Source organism: Carlito syrichta, unplaced genomic scaffold (assembly GCF_000164805.1).
Source record: "Carlito syrichta isolate Samal-C Ts95f unplaced genomic scaffold, Tarsius_syrichta-2.0.1 Scaffold152793, whole genome shotgun sequence".
NCBI classification, from domain to species: Eukaryota; Metazoa; Chordata; class Mammalia; order Primates; family Tarsiidae; genus Carlito; species Carlito syrichta.
In genome coordinates, this window is record NW_007096889.1 from 183,094 (window position 1) to 200,521 (window position 17,428).

The 17,428-nt window shown below is 34.1% G+C and overlaps 1 protein-coding gene across 1 annotated transcript in view; it reads left to right on the top strand.

Annotated features, from left to right (window-relative positions):
- Positions 1 to 17,428, top strand: part of LMBRD2 (LMBR1 domain containing 2) — a 48,998-nt gene that overhangs the window by 3,308 nt on the left and 28,262 nt on the right. The window contains exons 2-6 of the mRNA XM_021708852.1: positions 5,173 to 5,402; positions 5,763 to 5,860; positions 7,421 to 7,516; positions 10,130 to 10,297; positions 11,301 to 11,511. Of these exons, the coding sequence (XP_021564527.1) occupies positions 5,229 to 5,402; positions 5,763 to 5,860; positions 7,421 to 7,516; positions 10,130 to 10,297; positions 11,301 to 11,511 (747 nt within the window). The 5' untranslated portion in view covers positions 5,173 to 5,228. The remainder of the gene's footprint in view (positions 1 to 5,172; positions 5,403 to 5,762; positions 5,861 to 7,420; positions 7,517 to 10,129; positions 10,298 to 11,300; positions 11,512 to 17,428) is intronic.

Here is a 17,428-nt window from a genome sequence, read left to right on the forward strand (position 1 = left end):
GGGCGACAGAGCGAGACTCCAACTCAAAAAAAAAAAAAAAAAAAAAAAGAAAGCATATCTGGATTGGAGAAGTCATGTTGTTATGATCCAAGCTCTATTGTCAGGATGCTTCTCTTGGAATCCCAGCTTTTCCACTCATGAGCTCTGTCAACTTTGGCAAATTACATATCCTCTCTGTGCTATTTTTTCCTGGTAAGCAAGGAAACTAGCTGTCCTTTCTTACTGGGTTGTGAGGTCTAATTTGATAAATCATGGAGGATACTAGCACAATACTTGGAATTTAGTAAATGTACACTAGATGTTGGATATTCTTTTTTAAAGATTATTTTGTTCTTAGGAAGATAAGAATTATTCTTTATCAAGAAAAGCCTTGCAGTTTCTATACCTGAAGTCTTTAAGAATTCATTAAAATTTCAATTATCTTGCTCTCTCTCTCTCAAAATTAGGGATTTTTCAAATTGCATAATTATTCTAACTTCTGAAGTCTCCAATCAAAGGGTGTTTAGCTTGAAGAACTATTATCGGCTATAAAGAACTCAGGATATAGTACTCCAAGTTAGTAACATTAACATCTTATTATGAAACCATTATAAAGGAATTTAAACCTAATATTGAATAATTATTTTGATGGTTGGGAAAAAAATTGAATTTTAAATGTTTAAAACTTTCAGAACCAGTATTTTGAAGGGTACAATATGCCCACATATTGGGCACTAAAATTTGACAGAATGAATTGGCATTTTGATTTTGAGCAAAATCAATTTTGCTGCTGTGGTGCTAATGTCAACCTATGATAGCTTAAAGTTCCCTTTTCATTTCTGGTCACGTGGAACTAAATTTTGGTTTGCTTCCAAATTTTAGTATCATCTTCTCTTTCTCTTTCCTTGTCATCATCATCTTCTCTTTCTTCTTCTCCTTTTCCCCTAAACCTTGCAACTCCTCACTTGAATTTTGGTACAAGTTTAAAGATATGGACTTTAAAACTATTATTTTCTCATCGCAGGTTAGGAAAACGCCAATTTTTATCTCCAGTTTCATGGGATCACTAGTCCTAACCTGTTTCATAGCAGGTTCAGCTTGAACAGAAGTAGATGGTGTGGTAAACAGAATAATAGACCGCTAAGAATGTCTCTGGAAACAGTGAAATAATTAGATTATCCAGGTAGGCCCAATATAGTCAGATCAGCCCTGAAAAACAGAGAGAGATTTCAAGCACAAGAAGGATTTGACAAGCCATTGCTGCCTCTAAGATCTACAGGACTCACCACCGCCCCCAAAAGAAAAATAACTATGTGAGGAGATGGATATGTTATTTACTTGACTATAGTAATTATTTCACTGTATATGTACAGTATATCAAATATCACTGTTCTGCACCTTAAGTGTATATACTTAAAAAAAAGACATATAAGGCCACATGCAAAGACTAGAGAGAAGCCTCTATAGCTAAGGTTTAATGCCAGCTGGCAGCTTGCTAGGAAACAGGGATGTCAGTCCTTATAACCATAAAGAACTGAGTTTTGGCAACAGCCTGAATAAGCTTAGAAATAGATTCTTTCCCGGGGGGAATGCAAACCTACTGACACCTTTATGTTAATCTTGTGAAACCCTAAACAGAGAATTCAGTTGAGTCTTGCTGTGTTGGAACTTCTGACCCACAGAAACTATAAGACAATAAATGGGTGTTGTTTAAGATAATAAAGTTTGCTGTAATTTATTGTGGTAATGATAGGAGACTAAGACACTGCGTATGAGAAGATATGTATCCAAATCATTTATTATTAGAATAAAGAATCCATAATTCTGTTTATTAATCTATGGCTCTTTAAAGTATTGAGTATGAATCAGACTAAAAAATGGACAGCCATAGTCAAAAATATTAATAGTGATAAGTTTATAAATGATTTTATTATTTGCTTATGCCCATAACATTACCACCTGTGATTGATGTTTTAATATATTTCATTGTTATCTTATTTTTTATGCATATTAGGTAAAAATGTGTGTCTAGTTTTTCAGTTAGTGTTAGAATAATTTTCTAGTCTTATTAAATAATCTTAACAAACATTTCTTGTACTATAGTAATATTCTATCATTTGCCTCTGCCATATTAGCATTTCGTTGGTAATCTCTAATATCTAGTTGTTTTTTCCTGATTATCATATTCCTTGTACTGGACAATTTCAGGTGAATAAATATTTAAATCAAATTATAAAGGGATTTTTCAGGTAATAATTTTTATATTTTAACTCACATTGAATAGTTTTTTTTTTTTTGAAGCTGGATCTTGAACTTGATAACAGTTATCATCAACACATTCTATATTGAGCTTTCAGCTAATACCTAATCTATACTCGACTTAAAAATAAGATTTGATTTACTTACTGTTGTGGTATAAATTTTTTTATAGAATATGAAATTTGAAATTCTGAGTAGTATTTGGTAATGTGCAGAGTTTTAAACCTTTGAGTTGTAATAAGTACTTGTGAAGTCAATTTACCATAACAATGTTTTGCATTGCTTTTGAAGTCAGCAGTAATAGAAAAATGATGTATATACTACAGTAATGTTTTTATTCATTCAGCAAATATTTTTTGATATTACTGTATGCCAGGCACTACATTAGAGCCTTGGGATATAGTACTGAATAATATAGTCAAGTCTCTGCTTTTCTGGAGTCTATGTGGAAAGACGGGAGGTGCAGGGAGACAATTAATAAATATAAAGTATGTGCATTATATCAGATGGATAAGTGTGTCAAAAATATAGCAGGACAGCCATAAAGAAGGACAAATATATGGATTTTGAAGCAACTTGGATGGATTTGGAGTCAATCATACTCAGTGATTTATCACAGAAACATAGAACTGAGTTCCATATGATCTCACTCATAAACTGACCTTGAACAATTACAATGCTATAAGAAAGTGATTGGCAGTAGTGGGAAACTGTGTGTAGGGGGGGATTGGCAGTTAAGGGAAACTGCTAGGGGATGGAGGGGCATACCTCATCAACAAGGGAACCTGCATGATCAATGTTTATATACCTAACCCTGAAATGTACCCCACATCTTTATAATAAAAATTTTTTAAAAAACAAAAAATATAGCAGGATAAGAGGATAGAGAGTGATAAAGAGGTTCAATTTTAGATATTTAAGAAAAATGAAATATTGATGGTTGAAATGTACAGAGGAATGGAAATAAAATACTTCAACAATATAAAGAAATAGTGAAGAAAATAGTCTATTAAATGTGATTTTTGTTTGTGATATTTCATATAGGTGTATTTTCTATATAAATTTAAATTTGCCCTGTTAAAGTACTCAGACTTTCTTTTTTTTTATAGTTAGTTTTGGTTAGAGATGGTTGTTGAAGTATTTTATTAATTTTCCCTTATTTTATTTTGTTGGGTTTCATCACAATCTTGATTCGTTATGTTAAGATATCTTTCCAGCTGGGCTCAGTGGTTTGGTTCACCCCTATAATCTCAGCACTTTGAGAGAGGATCACTTAAGGCCAGAAGTTTGAAACCAGCATGAACAACATAGCGATACCCTATATTTAAAGAAAGATATCACTTCTTTCAAATATTGTAGTTTATAGATAAAAATGCCTAATATTGATTTTACAAAGGCAAAAAGTAAATATTGCCTTCAATTAGTAAAGATAAATTATTTTATTTAAGAGCTGAAATATCAAATTAAGTTTTTAAATAAGAATTTAGAGATTTTAAATCTCTGTACTCTAAGTTTTTTAATTAAAGAGTAGAGAGGTATCAGATAAACCATTTGGTGATATCTCTATTAGCATTTATAATTAAGAATATTTTCAAACATATGACTTTGTTTAATAATTATTGATAAAATTTCCACATATAAAATAGGTAAAGTAACTTTAAACAATATAAGACTTATGTAGGTAAATGGGAAGTGATAAGTATATTTTGTGAAGGTGTAAATGAATAAACATTTTAAGTAGGAAAGTTGAGTTGTTAGGCAAAATTGGTATGAGAGAAAATACTATTTCAGACAAAGGAAAAGTTACTTTCGTGTGTGTGTGTGTGTGTGTGTGTGTGTGTGTGTGTGTGTGTGTGTTGGTGTCTCACTTTGTCACCCAGGATTGAGTGCAGTGGCATGCTTATGACCACCGCAGCCCTGACCTGGACCTGCTGGGCTCAGGTGATCCTTCCACCTCAGACTTCCAAGTAGCCGGAACTACAGGTGCACGCTACCACTACTGGCTAATTTTTTTATTTATTGTAGAGACAAGGTCTCGCCAAGTTGCCCAGGCTGGTCTCCAACCCCTGAGCTCAGGCATTCCTCTCGCCTCGGCCTCCCAAAGTACTGGGATTACAGGCTTGAGTCACCACACCTGGCCGGAAAAGTTACTTTCTATAGTCTCTGCCTGTCTCTCTTACCTCTGTTTTAGAATATTAATTTATGGGGTTTGGTTGATATTAGGAAAATTTATTTTACCAAGTTTCTAATTTCCTGGGATATAGTCAATAGCTTATTTGTATAAAATATTCTATTAGGGCTTATAATATTAAGAAACAAACTCCAAATGACACTGTATTGAAACAGTTCACATCTAGTATTATGAATTTCTTAATGTGTGATTTTTTTTTTTTTTTGAGTTGAAGTCTCACTCTGTCACCCAGACTGGAGTACAGGGGCACACTCCCGGCCACCATGGCCTTGGCACACTGGGCTCCGGTGATCCTTCCACCTCAGCCTTCCAAGTAGCCGGAATTACAGGCACGCTCTGACATGCCCAGTTAATTTTTTTTTGATTTATTGCAGAGATGAGTTCTTGCCAAGTTGCCCAGGCGGGTCTTGAACCCACGGGCTCAGGCAAACCACTCACCTCGGCCTCCCAAAGCGCTGGGATTACAGGCTGAGCTACCGAGAATGTGTGATATTTTAAGAACTAGTATAATTTTTATGAAATTACATTTTTGAAAATACAATGTATGTGAAATTTTTAAAATGTGCTTTAAAAATAAAATATAAGTACCTAAGGATAAGAAATATGCTTTTTATCTTTTTTATAGTCCAGTATGAAGCATGACATTTTCCCAAAGACTTTATTAACACGTTTATAAATATTTAGGAAATTTCCAAATAGTCATTTCCTGTATTAATGCTGCATTTTTATTTTTCAGTTTACAGATATGGTCCAGTCCTATACGTGAATAACTTTTGTTAGTAAGAGTGGACATTCAATAATGAGTGGTGCAGCTTTGGGACTCGAGATTGTTTTTGTCTTTTTTCTGGCGTTATTTCTACTTCATCGATATGGAGACTTTAAGAAACAGCATAGACTTGTAATTGTTGGAACACTGCTTGCTTGGTATCTCTGCTTTCTTATTGTCTTCATACTGCCTCTGGATGTTAGTACGGTAAGCAGACAAAACCGATTTTCACAGTTTAAATGATAGTTGTAATCATATAGCATGTTTGAGACAATGTCACTTTTTTTTTTTTTTTTTTTGAAAAAGCAGAATTTATTGAGGACAGAAAAGCTCCCATAGTGGGAGGGGACCCGAGAGGGTTACCTGACAATGCCATTTCTTAAGACAGTAACTTATATAAGATTATATTTGTATTTTGAATTTGAATGTTATTTTAGGTATTTGATCATTAAAAAGCATAGCCAGAAAGGTCAGTTTGGGTGGATAGGTTTAGAAATTTCAATATCCCTTGTACTTGATAACCTTTTGTTTCTTATTTTTAAACCATGCATACATTCATTGCTTTAGACAATATACAACCGGTGCAAACATGCTGCTGCAAATTCAAGCCCTCCTGAGAATAGCAACATTTCAGGAATGTATGCAACTGCTAACCCTGTTCCAAGGTATTTACTTTTTTAAAAAATGTAAATATTGTAGGGGGTAAATTGTTTAAAAATGGTCAGTTTTTACCATTCAGATTTTATATTTATAAAAGTTATCTTAGTTCTCTACTGATCCTCTCTCCATCTCTATTCTTTGCTACTAGGCTTTTTATTACATTTTTATATTCTGTTTAAATCTACTTTAAAATATTTATTGGTGCACAAGGCCTTTCAGCAGATGATAGTGAAAAACTTGAAGATGATCTACTTTTTCAGTTCTGGTTCTTTACTAAGTATGTGGCTTCCAAAACCTATTTTTCCTATCTGTCTCAGATCTAAAAAATGGGGAGTACATTTTCTCTTTTGCCTAAGTTATAAGGTTATAATAAAGGACAAGGAGGTTGCTCTGTACTTATGGTATGCCTTTTATAATGTGCATCCTTTGAAAGCATTATAGTTTTATATAACAAATGAATCAAGTGCAAATTGTCAAAATGTTATATTGAATTCTTACCCAACTTCCAAGTAAAAAGGAATAGATGTTGACTATAGATTTTACCAATGCTTTAAGTGTTATTTGCATGGTTTTTAATGCATATTTTTAAAAAATCTAACTTGAGTAAAGGTAAATTTAAAATGTAGATTTTATTTCCCTTTGAAACACCATTAAAAAACTGGGTAAAGATCTACTGCAATTATGGATTGTTGGAAGTTCTTGGATTAAGGGATATGATCAGAGACTCATCGTGTCTTCAGAAAAGTCAAACAGATTAGTGTAGATGCTGGTATACATTTCTATAGAAGCTCTAGTGTAGTAGTTACTGATTTAATTGGCATCCCATTTTTTAGGAATTAATCACCTAATGTATTCCTTTCTCCAAACCTTACCCCCTACATAAAAAAAAAAGTAATAAATGGGATGAGCCTGTATTTTATTTATTTATTTTTTTTGAGTTGAAGTCTCACTCTGTCGCCCAGACGAGTGCAGTGGCCGCTCCCGGCCACCGCAGCCTCGACCTGCTGGGCTCCGGCGATCCTTCTGCCTCAGCCTTCCGAATAGCTGGAACTACAGGCACGTGATACCACGCCCAGCTAATTTTTTTGATTTATTGTAGAGTTGAGGTCTCGCCAAGTTGCCCAGGCGGGTCTCGAAACCGCGGGCTCTGGCAATTCACTCATCTCGGCCTCCCAAAGCGCGGGATTACAGGCTGAGCCACCGAGCCTGGCTGAACGTGTATTTTAAAGGTAATCATTTGAAATCTGATTTCATGATACATTTGTTTTTAAAGACTATTGTATTTTTATCTTATTAGCTGAACATTAAGTCCTCTTTTTAACTAATAACTAAAAGTACACTGAAAATTGAAAACATAAGTAGCATTTCTCTAGGAAAAACTATTTTATTGCCTTTGCATGTGTTTTTTAGTTTGATAGGCGGCTTTGAATTTTAAGTTTTCCATGAAATTTTGTGAGTTGGAGTCAGTAATTGAAAATCTGAATAAATGAATTTTGCCACATGCAAATTATATAATTCAAGTCATTATTTTTATGATGAACTGACTTTAAACTTTAATTTAATAGACAACATCCGTGTTTCAAGCCATGGAGTTATATTCCCGATGGAATTATGCCAATTTTCTGGAGGGTAGTATATTGGACATCACAATTTTTAACATGGTAAGTAGCAGTGAGGGATAATCTTAAACATTTTGCTAAAGTAAAAAATAAATGTGATTTTTTTTTTAGTGAATCTTCATATTTTGGAATTTACTTATATGTCACCTATTTTTATCTTAACTATGTATCCTCTCCCTTTCTGCCACCTCAAATTTGTCTCATCTTTAAAAAAAATAGAAAAAATAAACAAAAATAGAAAACTGAAACAAAAAGTTTTCCTTGTCACTGTTTTCCTCCAGTTACTGCCTTCTCTCTCAACCTTCATTCCAGTCTTCTTCCAGCCCCATTATTACATGAAACTGCTCTTTCTAAGGTCATCATTATCTTAACTCTGGTTTTCCTTCTATCTGCTTAGCCCAACCTTCTGAATTTCCTTTATGATCTTCATTTCTGTGGCCCATTTTATAAATGTTGGTTTTCCTGGAATCCCATCTTTGGTCATCTTGTTTAACTCCCTGCATGGCTGTAATTTTTGCCATGGTTTCCTTGACCAATAATTAATTCGAAATTTTTCTTTCTACCCATTATAGCTTTGTCTTTCTGCTTTGCTCCAGACTCATACTTACCCACTGTGTACTGAGCATCTCTTAGATATTCTTCTAACAGTTAAACTCTAAGGCTAGCGATAGTAAATGTTGCAAGAGAAAAATCACACAGCAGAATAGAGTAGTGCTCCTGTGACTTCATATTTATTAAACTCAACTAGGCCCTCAACATTGCCAGACTTTCCTTCTTTATTTCTTTGGTTTGCTTCCTCTCCATTCTCTACAACAAATATTTCCAGTCACTTCAAACTTCTGCTGTCCCCTTTATGACTCTTTCCTACTCTTTAAAAACAAAAGACAAAACAAAAAATTTTTACTCTTAGCAGATGACTTAACTTTGTAGCCAACAGTGAAAACAGAAGTCATCAGATGGTAGCTCTTCCAGTTTCTCATGAGCAAATCTACCTATCTACACATCTATTTTTCCTTCCCCTCCAAGGATAGAAGAATCACTCTTGTTAAAACTAATCCCTCTTCCTGAAATATGAATCCATCCCCTTCAGCTCTCACTGCATACTTACAGCTTCTGATTTCAAAGCATACACAGTTTTTTCATCCTTTTTTTTTTAACTTCTCCTGCTTAGACTTAATTTCTCAGCATTATCCTTTAAAAAAAAAAAGAAACAAAGTTTTTCAGCTCAAATCCATTTCCGGCCTCTGCCTCATTGATCTCATCACAACTAAATTTTCTTAGAGATTTTTTTAAAAATTGAAGTATAAATTTTTACCAAGAAGTACACAGATTTTTAGTTTGACTTTGGCCAGAATGAATACATTTGTACAACGACACTCAGATGACAATAGGGAACATAAATGCCCTCAGAGGTCTTCCTTATACTCTGTCCTCTAATCTTCTTCAACTCCATGAATAGTAATCATGAATCTGACTTCATCACCACAGATTAGTTTTTGCCTGTTTGTGAACATTATAAGCATGAAGTTATACTCTATAAACTTTTTCATATCTCTCGTTGCTCACGTGTTTGAGAGGTTCATGTATACTGTGTTGTATATATCAGAATTCTGTTTTCTCATCTCGGTAAAACACTCTATTTTATATATACCCCATGGTTTATCCTATCCAGCCAAACTTCTTAAATGATTTTTCTATATTTGATTCTCTATTTGGTCATTGTTTACTGATTCCTCAACCTGTAGTACTCTGTTTTTTACTTCCACTCTTCCACTCATACATACTATTCCTTAATTTACTTCACCTCCTGGCAGCATTTCATCCTATTGTTTTCTTTCTCCACTTGCAAATACTTTCTTCTAGTTTCTAATCTACACATTCCTTGGATTTCTTCCTTGCCCCTCTACTGTTCTCTCAGTCTCTTCTGCTGGCTCCTTCTCTTGTTTCTCTACCTTTTCACAAAATTTGATGTTTCTCAAAGTTCTTTTTCAGTTTTTTCCTTCACGTTCTACATACTCATGCTTCCAGGCCTCATCTACTGTTGTTATTTCAGTACCATTGATACAGTGATGACTCCAGAATCTATCTATATTTCTAGTCCTCTCTCCTGATCTCTGAAGCTAGGTAACCAACTACTTCCTGTACAGCTCCTCTTGGATATCTCCTAGGTACTACTTCAAAGTCAGTATGTTGACAACCAGTCTATTCCTTCCTGCTTTTTACTACCACCACCACCCTTACCCCTTTTAGCTAGATCCATTTTTGTTCCCTTTCAATTTATTCTCCATGCTGAAGACTTATCAAACTAAATTTTGATTGAAAATGTTTCTTATTCTTTGAATGCAGTCTAGATTTTTTTCATAAAGACTTTAAAGGCCTTTTTAGTCACTCACACTGTTGCACTGTCTGCTGGGTCATTGTGACCTCCCTTGTTCCCAGTAATGTATCTTACTCTCTCCTGCCTTAGAGCTTTTGCTTTCCCTAAAATTTAATATTACAAAACACTCTATTATAGTTTATTCAATATTAATAATTATCCATAATCATATTTATTAGTGAGGAGAATAAAATTGTAATTCATGTATATCTGGAATTTTGAGGTTATACAGACATATCAATTGTTTTTTAATCATAGATTTTTTTTCATTCATCTAGGATTCTCTTACCTTTTATGCAGTCATATGCAAGATCAGGAGGGTTTTCTATCACTGGAAAAATCAAAACTGCACTGATTGAGAATGCAATCTATTATGGCACCTATTTGCTGATTTTTGGAGCATTTTTAATTTATGTAGCTGTAAATCCACATTTGCATTTAGAATGGTAAGAAAAGTAGTCTTCTTAATATTGCTTCTTAAAATATGTTTGCATTTTAAAAAAATTCATGTTTACCTCATAATGCAAGTAAACAGGCATATTATTGAGAAACATATCATTTTATAGATTTCCCAAAAAGAATATCTGAGTAATCCATATTACTAAGAAATATGCAATGATATCTTTAAATATAGATTTTTAGACAAAGGTTTAATGCTTTTTCTAGTAGTTATATATTAAAAGTAATAATCCTTATGATTTTTTTGATAGAATTTCAAATTTTATGTATGATAAAATAACTGGTTCCATTTTTTCACTGAAACTTGTGAATTTTTGTTGTTGTTGTTGTTCTGATTATAGTTTGGAGGTATAGTTCATTTTAATGTTATCCTAGATTTAGGTATTTTAATAAATTAAAATCTATTTTGTACTTGTGATCTGTAATATACAGATGTAGGTCTGTATATTACAGATCACAAGTACAAAATAGATTTCGTACTTGTCTTGTGAAGATGTAGGTCTGAAAATTTAGGAATAGAGCAGCAGTGATAGGCCTCACTGGTGCATTCCTGAGGTTTATGTAGGTTAGCTTCCACACAAGTTAGTTAAAAAATTTTTCAGGCTTCTTTTGTTTAATGTTGAATAGGAAAACACCTAATGAAGAATGTTTTCTTTGGGAAAATATATACATGTGTTTGCCATGAATTATTCCAGATTCTAATTTTAACTGTAATCGAAACAGTGTTTCTTGTGTTAAAGTCTATTTCTGCTGTTACATTCTACCTTTCTATTAAAATATGCAGATTTTCTGTTGTTACTAAAAGAGTAGCTGAGGATTTGAAGGTTTAGTGTTTTCATATAAAATATTAGTCATCATTTAGAATAGTTGTTTTCTGAAAAATCATTTAATACTAGTTTTATTTTCCATTCTTTTTTTTTTTCTCTTTTATGTTTTCCATTCTTATAGGAAAATGTATTACAGCTATCTGCATGTGTTTCTCTTTCTTAGGAACCAGCTTCAGACAATTGGGATAGCTGCTGCAAATACATGGGGTCTATTTCTTCTTGTATTGTTGTTGGGGTATGGCTTGGTAGAAATTCCTCGGTCATACTGGAATGGAGCAAAAAGGGGTTACCTACTTATGAAAACGTATTTTAAGGCTGCCAAACTGATGACAGAGAAAGCAGATGCAGAAGAGAATTTAGAGGATGTCATGGAAGTAAGCGAGTTTAAATCTTACAAGCAATAGTCATGTGATGTGGGCATTTCCTTTTAGTTACTTTTAGTTTTTTGTTGCTGTTGTTAGCACATTGATGGGATTCAGACTGCAGATTTGGTGGTGTGCATTCATTCAGGATGTCTCATCCAGGTTGACTTTTTAGTAGCTCAGCTTCATGAAGTATCATATCCATCTTCTAGTTGGCAAAGATTTATGAAAAATATAACCAATAGTGCAGGACTATGTGTGTCGTGTTAGGGCAACTTTTAATAGTACCCCTTTTGATTCTCAAAAGTCTCCTATATTAAATGATAAATTATATGGTTACTCTAATATAGTAGACTTGAAAAGAGTGACCAGAGGGAGCTTTTTCCTGAAAGTTTAACTCAGGGCCATCCCACCAAGCCTGGAAACCTCTTTAGAGAATAATTTGAATGGGAGTTTGTATCAGTAAGTTTTGTTTTCTATCTATAATCTTGATAAGGCACTTCCACTTGTAAAATGCAGATAACTTGAACCAACTTCACAAACTTGTTGAAAGTATAATTTTCAATAATATACATAAAAATATACAAAATGTTATACAATTTTTCTATGTTAAGTAATAATTTTGTTATGAGTTTCAAGTGATAGGCTTGTAGTCACCTTACATTTTTGCTCTCCATGGGAAAATATGCCACTCTGATGATGATACTCCCCAAATTAAAACCTCCTGTTGAAGGCTTTTCATTCATGTTGGAGTAAACACCAGAATGCTTTAACATGGCCTACAGAAAAATAATTTGGCCCATGTTTAGCCTTATCCCAAGCCTCTGTCTTCTGCACATTGGTCAATTATGATTTCAAATTTGCTAATGATGAAATAACAAATAGTTAGACTTAATATTTGTTTAATAGTCAACTTTGGTTCCTCAAACTTAGTAATGGTAAAGATTATAGCAAATAATTACATAGACTTACTGCTTGCTTAAGACTTTTTAAGTACTATACATATATTACTATATTTCATTCTCACAACTTTATTAGAGGTTTTATTTATCCCACTTTGCAAATGAAGAAAATGAGGCACAGAAAAATTAGGCAACTTTCCCATGTCCCCATGGCTAGTAGGTGATAGAGCCAGGCAGTCTAACTTTAATTTATGCTTTAACAAGGACTGATAAACATTTTTGTAAAGAATCACATAGTTAATATTTTAGACTTTGTGTGCCATCTTGTTTCTGTTGCAACTACTCTGTCACTGTAGCATGAAAGCAGTCATAGCCGGGAAATAAATAAATGAATAATAAATTTGATTTGTTCCAATATCAGAGCAGGTGGTGGGCTGGTTTTGATCTGGTTTGATGACCTTTATTCTTAATCGTTGCATTCATTGCCTCTCTTTTCTGTCTTTGAGCATGCTGTTTTCAAACTCTTAGGATGCTCTTTTTGCCATTCTCTTCAGCTAATTCTTCATTTTTAGATCTTAACATAAGTGAGAATTCTTCAGAGAAGTCTTCTGTATTAACTTCTTAAGACTGTCATAACAAAACTGTCACAGACCACATGGATTAAACATAGAAGTTTGTTGACTCACAGTTCTGGAGGCTAAAAGTCCAAGACCAAGGCGTTGGCAGGGTTGGTTCTTTCTAAAGGCTGTAGGGAAAATCTGTCCCATACCTCTCTCCTATCTTTTGGTTGTTTGCTGGCAATCTTTGGCATTCTTTGGTTTGTAGATCTCTGCCTTCATCTTCATGCAGTATTCTCCCTGTGTGTCTATCTGTATCCAAATTTTCTCTTTTTATAAGGACGCCAGTCGTTTTGGAGTAGGGCCTGTATTAGTTTGTCTTGCATTGCTATAAAGAAATACCTGGCACTGGGTAATTTATAAAGGAAAGCGGCTTATTTTGGCATGTGGTTCTGTATGCACCAATATCTGCTGGGCTTCTGGTGAGGCTTCAGGAAGGTGTTGAGAGAGCAGGCATGTCACATGGTAAGAGCAGAAGCAAGAGAGAAGAAGAGGTGGTGCCAGGATCTTTTAAACAGTTTTCACGTGAACTAATAGAGAACTTATTCATTACTGTGAAGGGCATCAAGCAATTCATGAGGAATCCACCCCATTATCCAATTACTTCCCACTAGGCCCCATCTCTATCATTGGGGATCACATTTCACCATGAGATGTGGACGGGACAATAATCTGAACCAAATCAGGGCTCGTCCCACTCTAGTGTAACCTCATCTTAACTAATTACATTTGCAACAACCCTATTCCATATAAGATCCTATGTTGAAGTACTGGAAGTTAGGGCTTCAACATATGATTTTTAAGGGGGACACAAATCAACCCAGAATATTTTTCCTAGTCCTCTAGACCCCCAGACACTTATCAACTATTTTTTAAGTGAACAAATATTTGAACAAATGAATATATTCTGTAATTAGAAAATTTTATGTTGGCTTTTCAGTATTTATTTTCTACAGAATTTAAGAACTGTGGCAGGAAACATTGATTCAAAATGTAGGAGTAAATCTTTAAATAGTATTCTATTACATTTCCTCAGTCCTGTGATGAATGTTATTATATCTTTTAAAGGAAGATAGATAATTTATGTATGGTAATTTTTACAATATTTGATACGTTTTAAAGTTGGAATTTTTTAAAATTAAAATATCTGAAAATTATACTTTGATAAGACACTTATATTTGATAAAAGAAGATAATTTAAATTTGATAGTATTTGCTCCAAAAGTTGATATTAAATTCAATTTTTTCAGGTTTGAGGAATTTAAATTTCATCAGTTTTTTCAACATTCCTGCAACAAATATAAACCCAGCTATTAATTGGGTTCTGGATTTTTCTAGGAGGAAGTTTCAATGTCTGAATAAAATAGAGTGAGTTTGCTGTTATTGCTCTTGTTAAATAGGAGTCCTCTACTTAGGATAAGAAGTAGAAAACTAAGGACTGACATTGGTGATATGTCTATTTTAGTATAGTATTTACAGGCTTAAGGTATGGGAGATTTGTTAAAAATTAGATAAGAGGCCACTCTTTTCTTAATGGGTGCCTTGGAGATAGCAGTAGGTTCACATAGATAGCAGGAGAACTCTGACCCTACCCTCACCAAAAACAGTGCATGGTTTCTCAGTATGGATTTTTTTGACCATGTTTATTTCTCAAGGTATTTTGAGATTCTTTCTGCTTTTAGGAATATGCAAAAATGTATAAGCTACAGGAGAAGATTTATTCTTCGTTTAACAAATACTTACTATCCTTCTGTCATGATAAATGCTATGCAGAATTGGCCATTAGGATACTAACTATCTAGTGTAGAAAATTGTACAAATTTGGACAAAAGCAGTCTCTTACATATGTGGTAAATGTGATGTGAATGGTAGAACCAAATGCACTAGTTATGGAGAGGTTTCACTTCTAGTAGGGATCAGAGTAGATGAAATAAGACCTAAGCGTTGAAGGATGAGTAGAATTTTGATAGCTGTTAGCATTCTGGTCACATGTCAGAAAAATTTAAAACCAAATTAATTTGAGCATAAGAATTATATTGGAAAGATAAAAATTATAGCAAGGTGTTGAATGCCATACTGAAAAGTCCAAACTGTATTTGAAAACAGTGAGGAAACATTGGCACTTTGCAAGCAGGAGGCAGACCTGATCCTGTATGTAGTTTAGGATGATCAGTGTGATGGAGGTGCACAGAATGTACTGTAGAAAGAAACCATGGAACAAGAATATGAATAATTTAGTTTGTGAGAAAACTTAAAATACATTGGTTCTGACTATGTCGTTTAACATCACAAAGTTCAATTACTTTTTCGTGGTAATTATTTTTTCAGCTATTCATATAATCCTCCAAATGCAGTTTTATGAAAACCAGTTTGGTATTTTTATGATTATGTTTCTTTCTGAAATGAATATATGCCTTTGTGTGTCTAGTGCTTTTCTTTGAAGGATTACTAGACTTACAAGCCATGTAAAACCATTCAAAATATATTTGCTAGACGGCATAAATTGTCACTTTTCCCTTTTGTCATTTTTCTAGATAGGGATTTTTGAAAGGAGAAACAGCTACTTATTTCCATTAGAAACTGCTTATTAACCTGCCTTCATGGATGTTGTCTGACCTGCATAAAAAAGATTGATTAGGCACCATAATGACAGAGCTTGAAGTTTTGTTATTTTCAGCAACACATTCTAACCAATTGAGCTAACTGGCCTGTTGATGTTGTTTTGTATGAAGAAAACAAACTGATATTTAAAATGTTTTCTGCATTTTGTTAAAATTACAAAGATTTCTGACCAGGCATGGTAATCCCACTGCTTTGGAAGGCCAAGGTATGAGGACCCCTTAAGACTGGGAATTCAGGATCGGCTTGGGCAACATAATGAGACTCTAGACATCATCTCTATAAATTAAAAGAAAAAAAAAAACTGGATGTGGTAGCATGCACCTGTAGTCTCAGCTACTTGGGAGTCTGAGGTGGGAGGATCATTTAGCCCAGGAGGTCAAGCTGCAATGAGCTATGATGACACCACTGCATTTCAGCCTAGGTAACAGAACAAAACCCTGTCTCTAAAATAAAGTAATAAAATTGGACTTTTGAAGAAAGCTTAAACTTATAACATGTGTAGCAAATGTTAACAATGAACTATTTCAGTGTTTTGTTTAATATGGCTAAATAATTTTAAAAGAAATATAATATCTCATAAGTAATATATGATATAGTTCATAGTCAAAGTAGGATAAATTTGTGCTAAGTCAACAAATTTTAAGGCGGCATAGTAATGGAAAATAGTGATGTAATGATGCTTCCCAAGGTGACCTTTTAAAAACTCAAGTCTAATCTTGTCACTATCATGTGTAGGCCTCACACAATGACCTCAAAATAAGCTGTTAAGGCCATATAGGAGCACTGTGATCTTGCTTTTCAGCCTAATGCAGTGCTACATGGACTGGCCTTTTGCCCTCCATCTCCAGAACCCTGTAGTGACACCGAACTTCTTTCAGTTCCTTAAACCACCTTGCTCACTTTGGCTTTGAAGCCTTTTATGTGCTATCTGTCTGGAATATTCTGACCCTCTTTTTGGTTGATTGACTCCTACACATTTTGTTTCATCTCATGTTAAATAATCTGTTAATCAGAAAGTCTCCCACTCTAGATTATACCTTCTCAAAGCATCACATACTTTAGTAGTAGTTTCCACACCATTTCTGTTTGATTTATATCTCTTTTCCTCATTAAGCTAAATTCCTTGACAGGAGTGTACAGATTATTCATAGAGTGTGCATATTTTAAATTTTGATAGATTTTGAGAAATTACTCTCAAATATTCTATATCTCTCTTTACTATGTATAGGAGGACCTTTTCTGCTACAATCTTACCTTATTATGCGATACTGATTTTTCTTTTTTTTTTTTTTGAGTTGGAGTCTCACTCTGTCGCCCAGACTGGAGTTCAGTGGCCGCTCCCGGCCACCACAGCCTCGACCTGCTGGGCTCCGGCAATCCTTCCGCCTCAGCCTTCCAAGTAGCCTGAATTACAGGCATGCGCTACCACACCCGGCTGATTTTTTGATTTATTGTAGAAATGAGGTCTTGCTGCCCAGGCGGGTCTCGAACCCGCAGGTTCAGGCAATCCACTCACCTTAGCCTCCCAAAGGCGCGGGATTATAGGCTGAGCCACCGAGTTCGGCTGATACTGACTTTTCAAAAAAATTTTTCATTTTTAAAAATTGTAACTGTTTTTAGTGAGCTTGAATATCTTTTTAGAAATCAATTGGCAATTGTATCTCTTTAGTATTCTCATTTTTCTGTTGATTTGTAAGAACTCTTCACATATTATCTTTATTATATCAATTATAAATATTTTTTCAGTTACCTATGTGCCAGTTGGTTTCTCTGCTTCCAGCTTTGTAT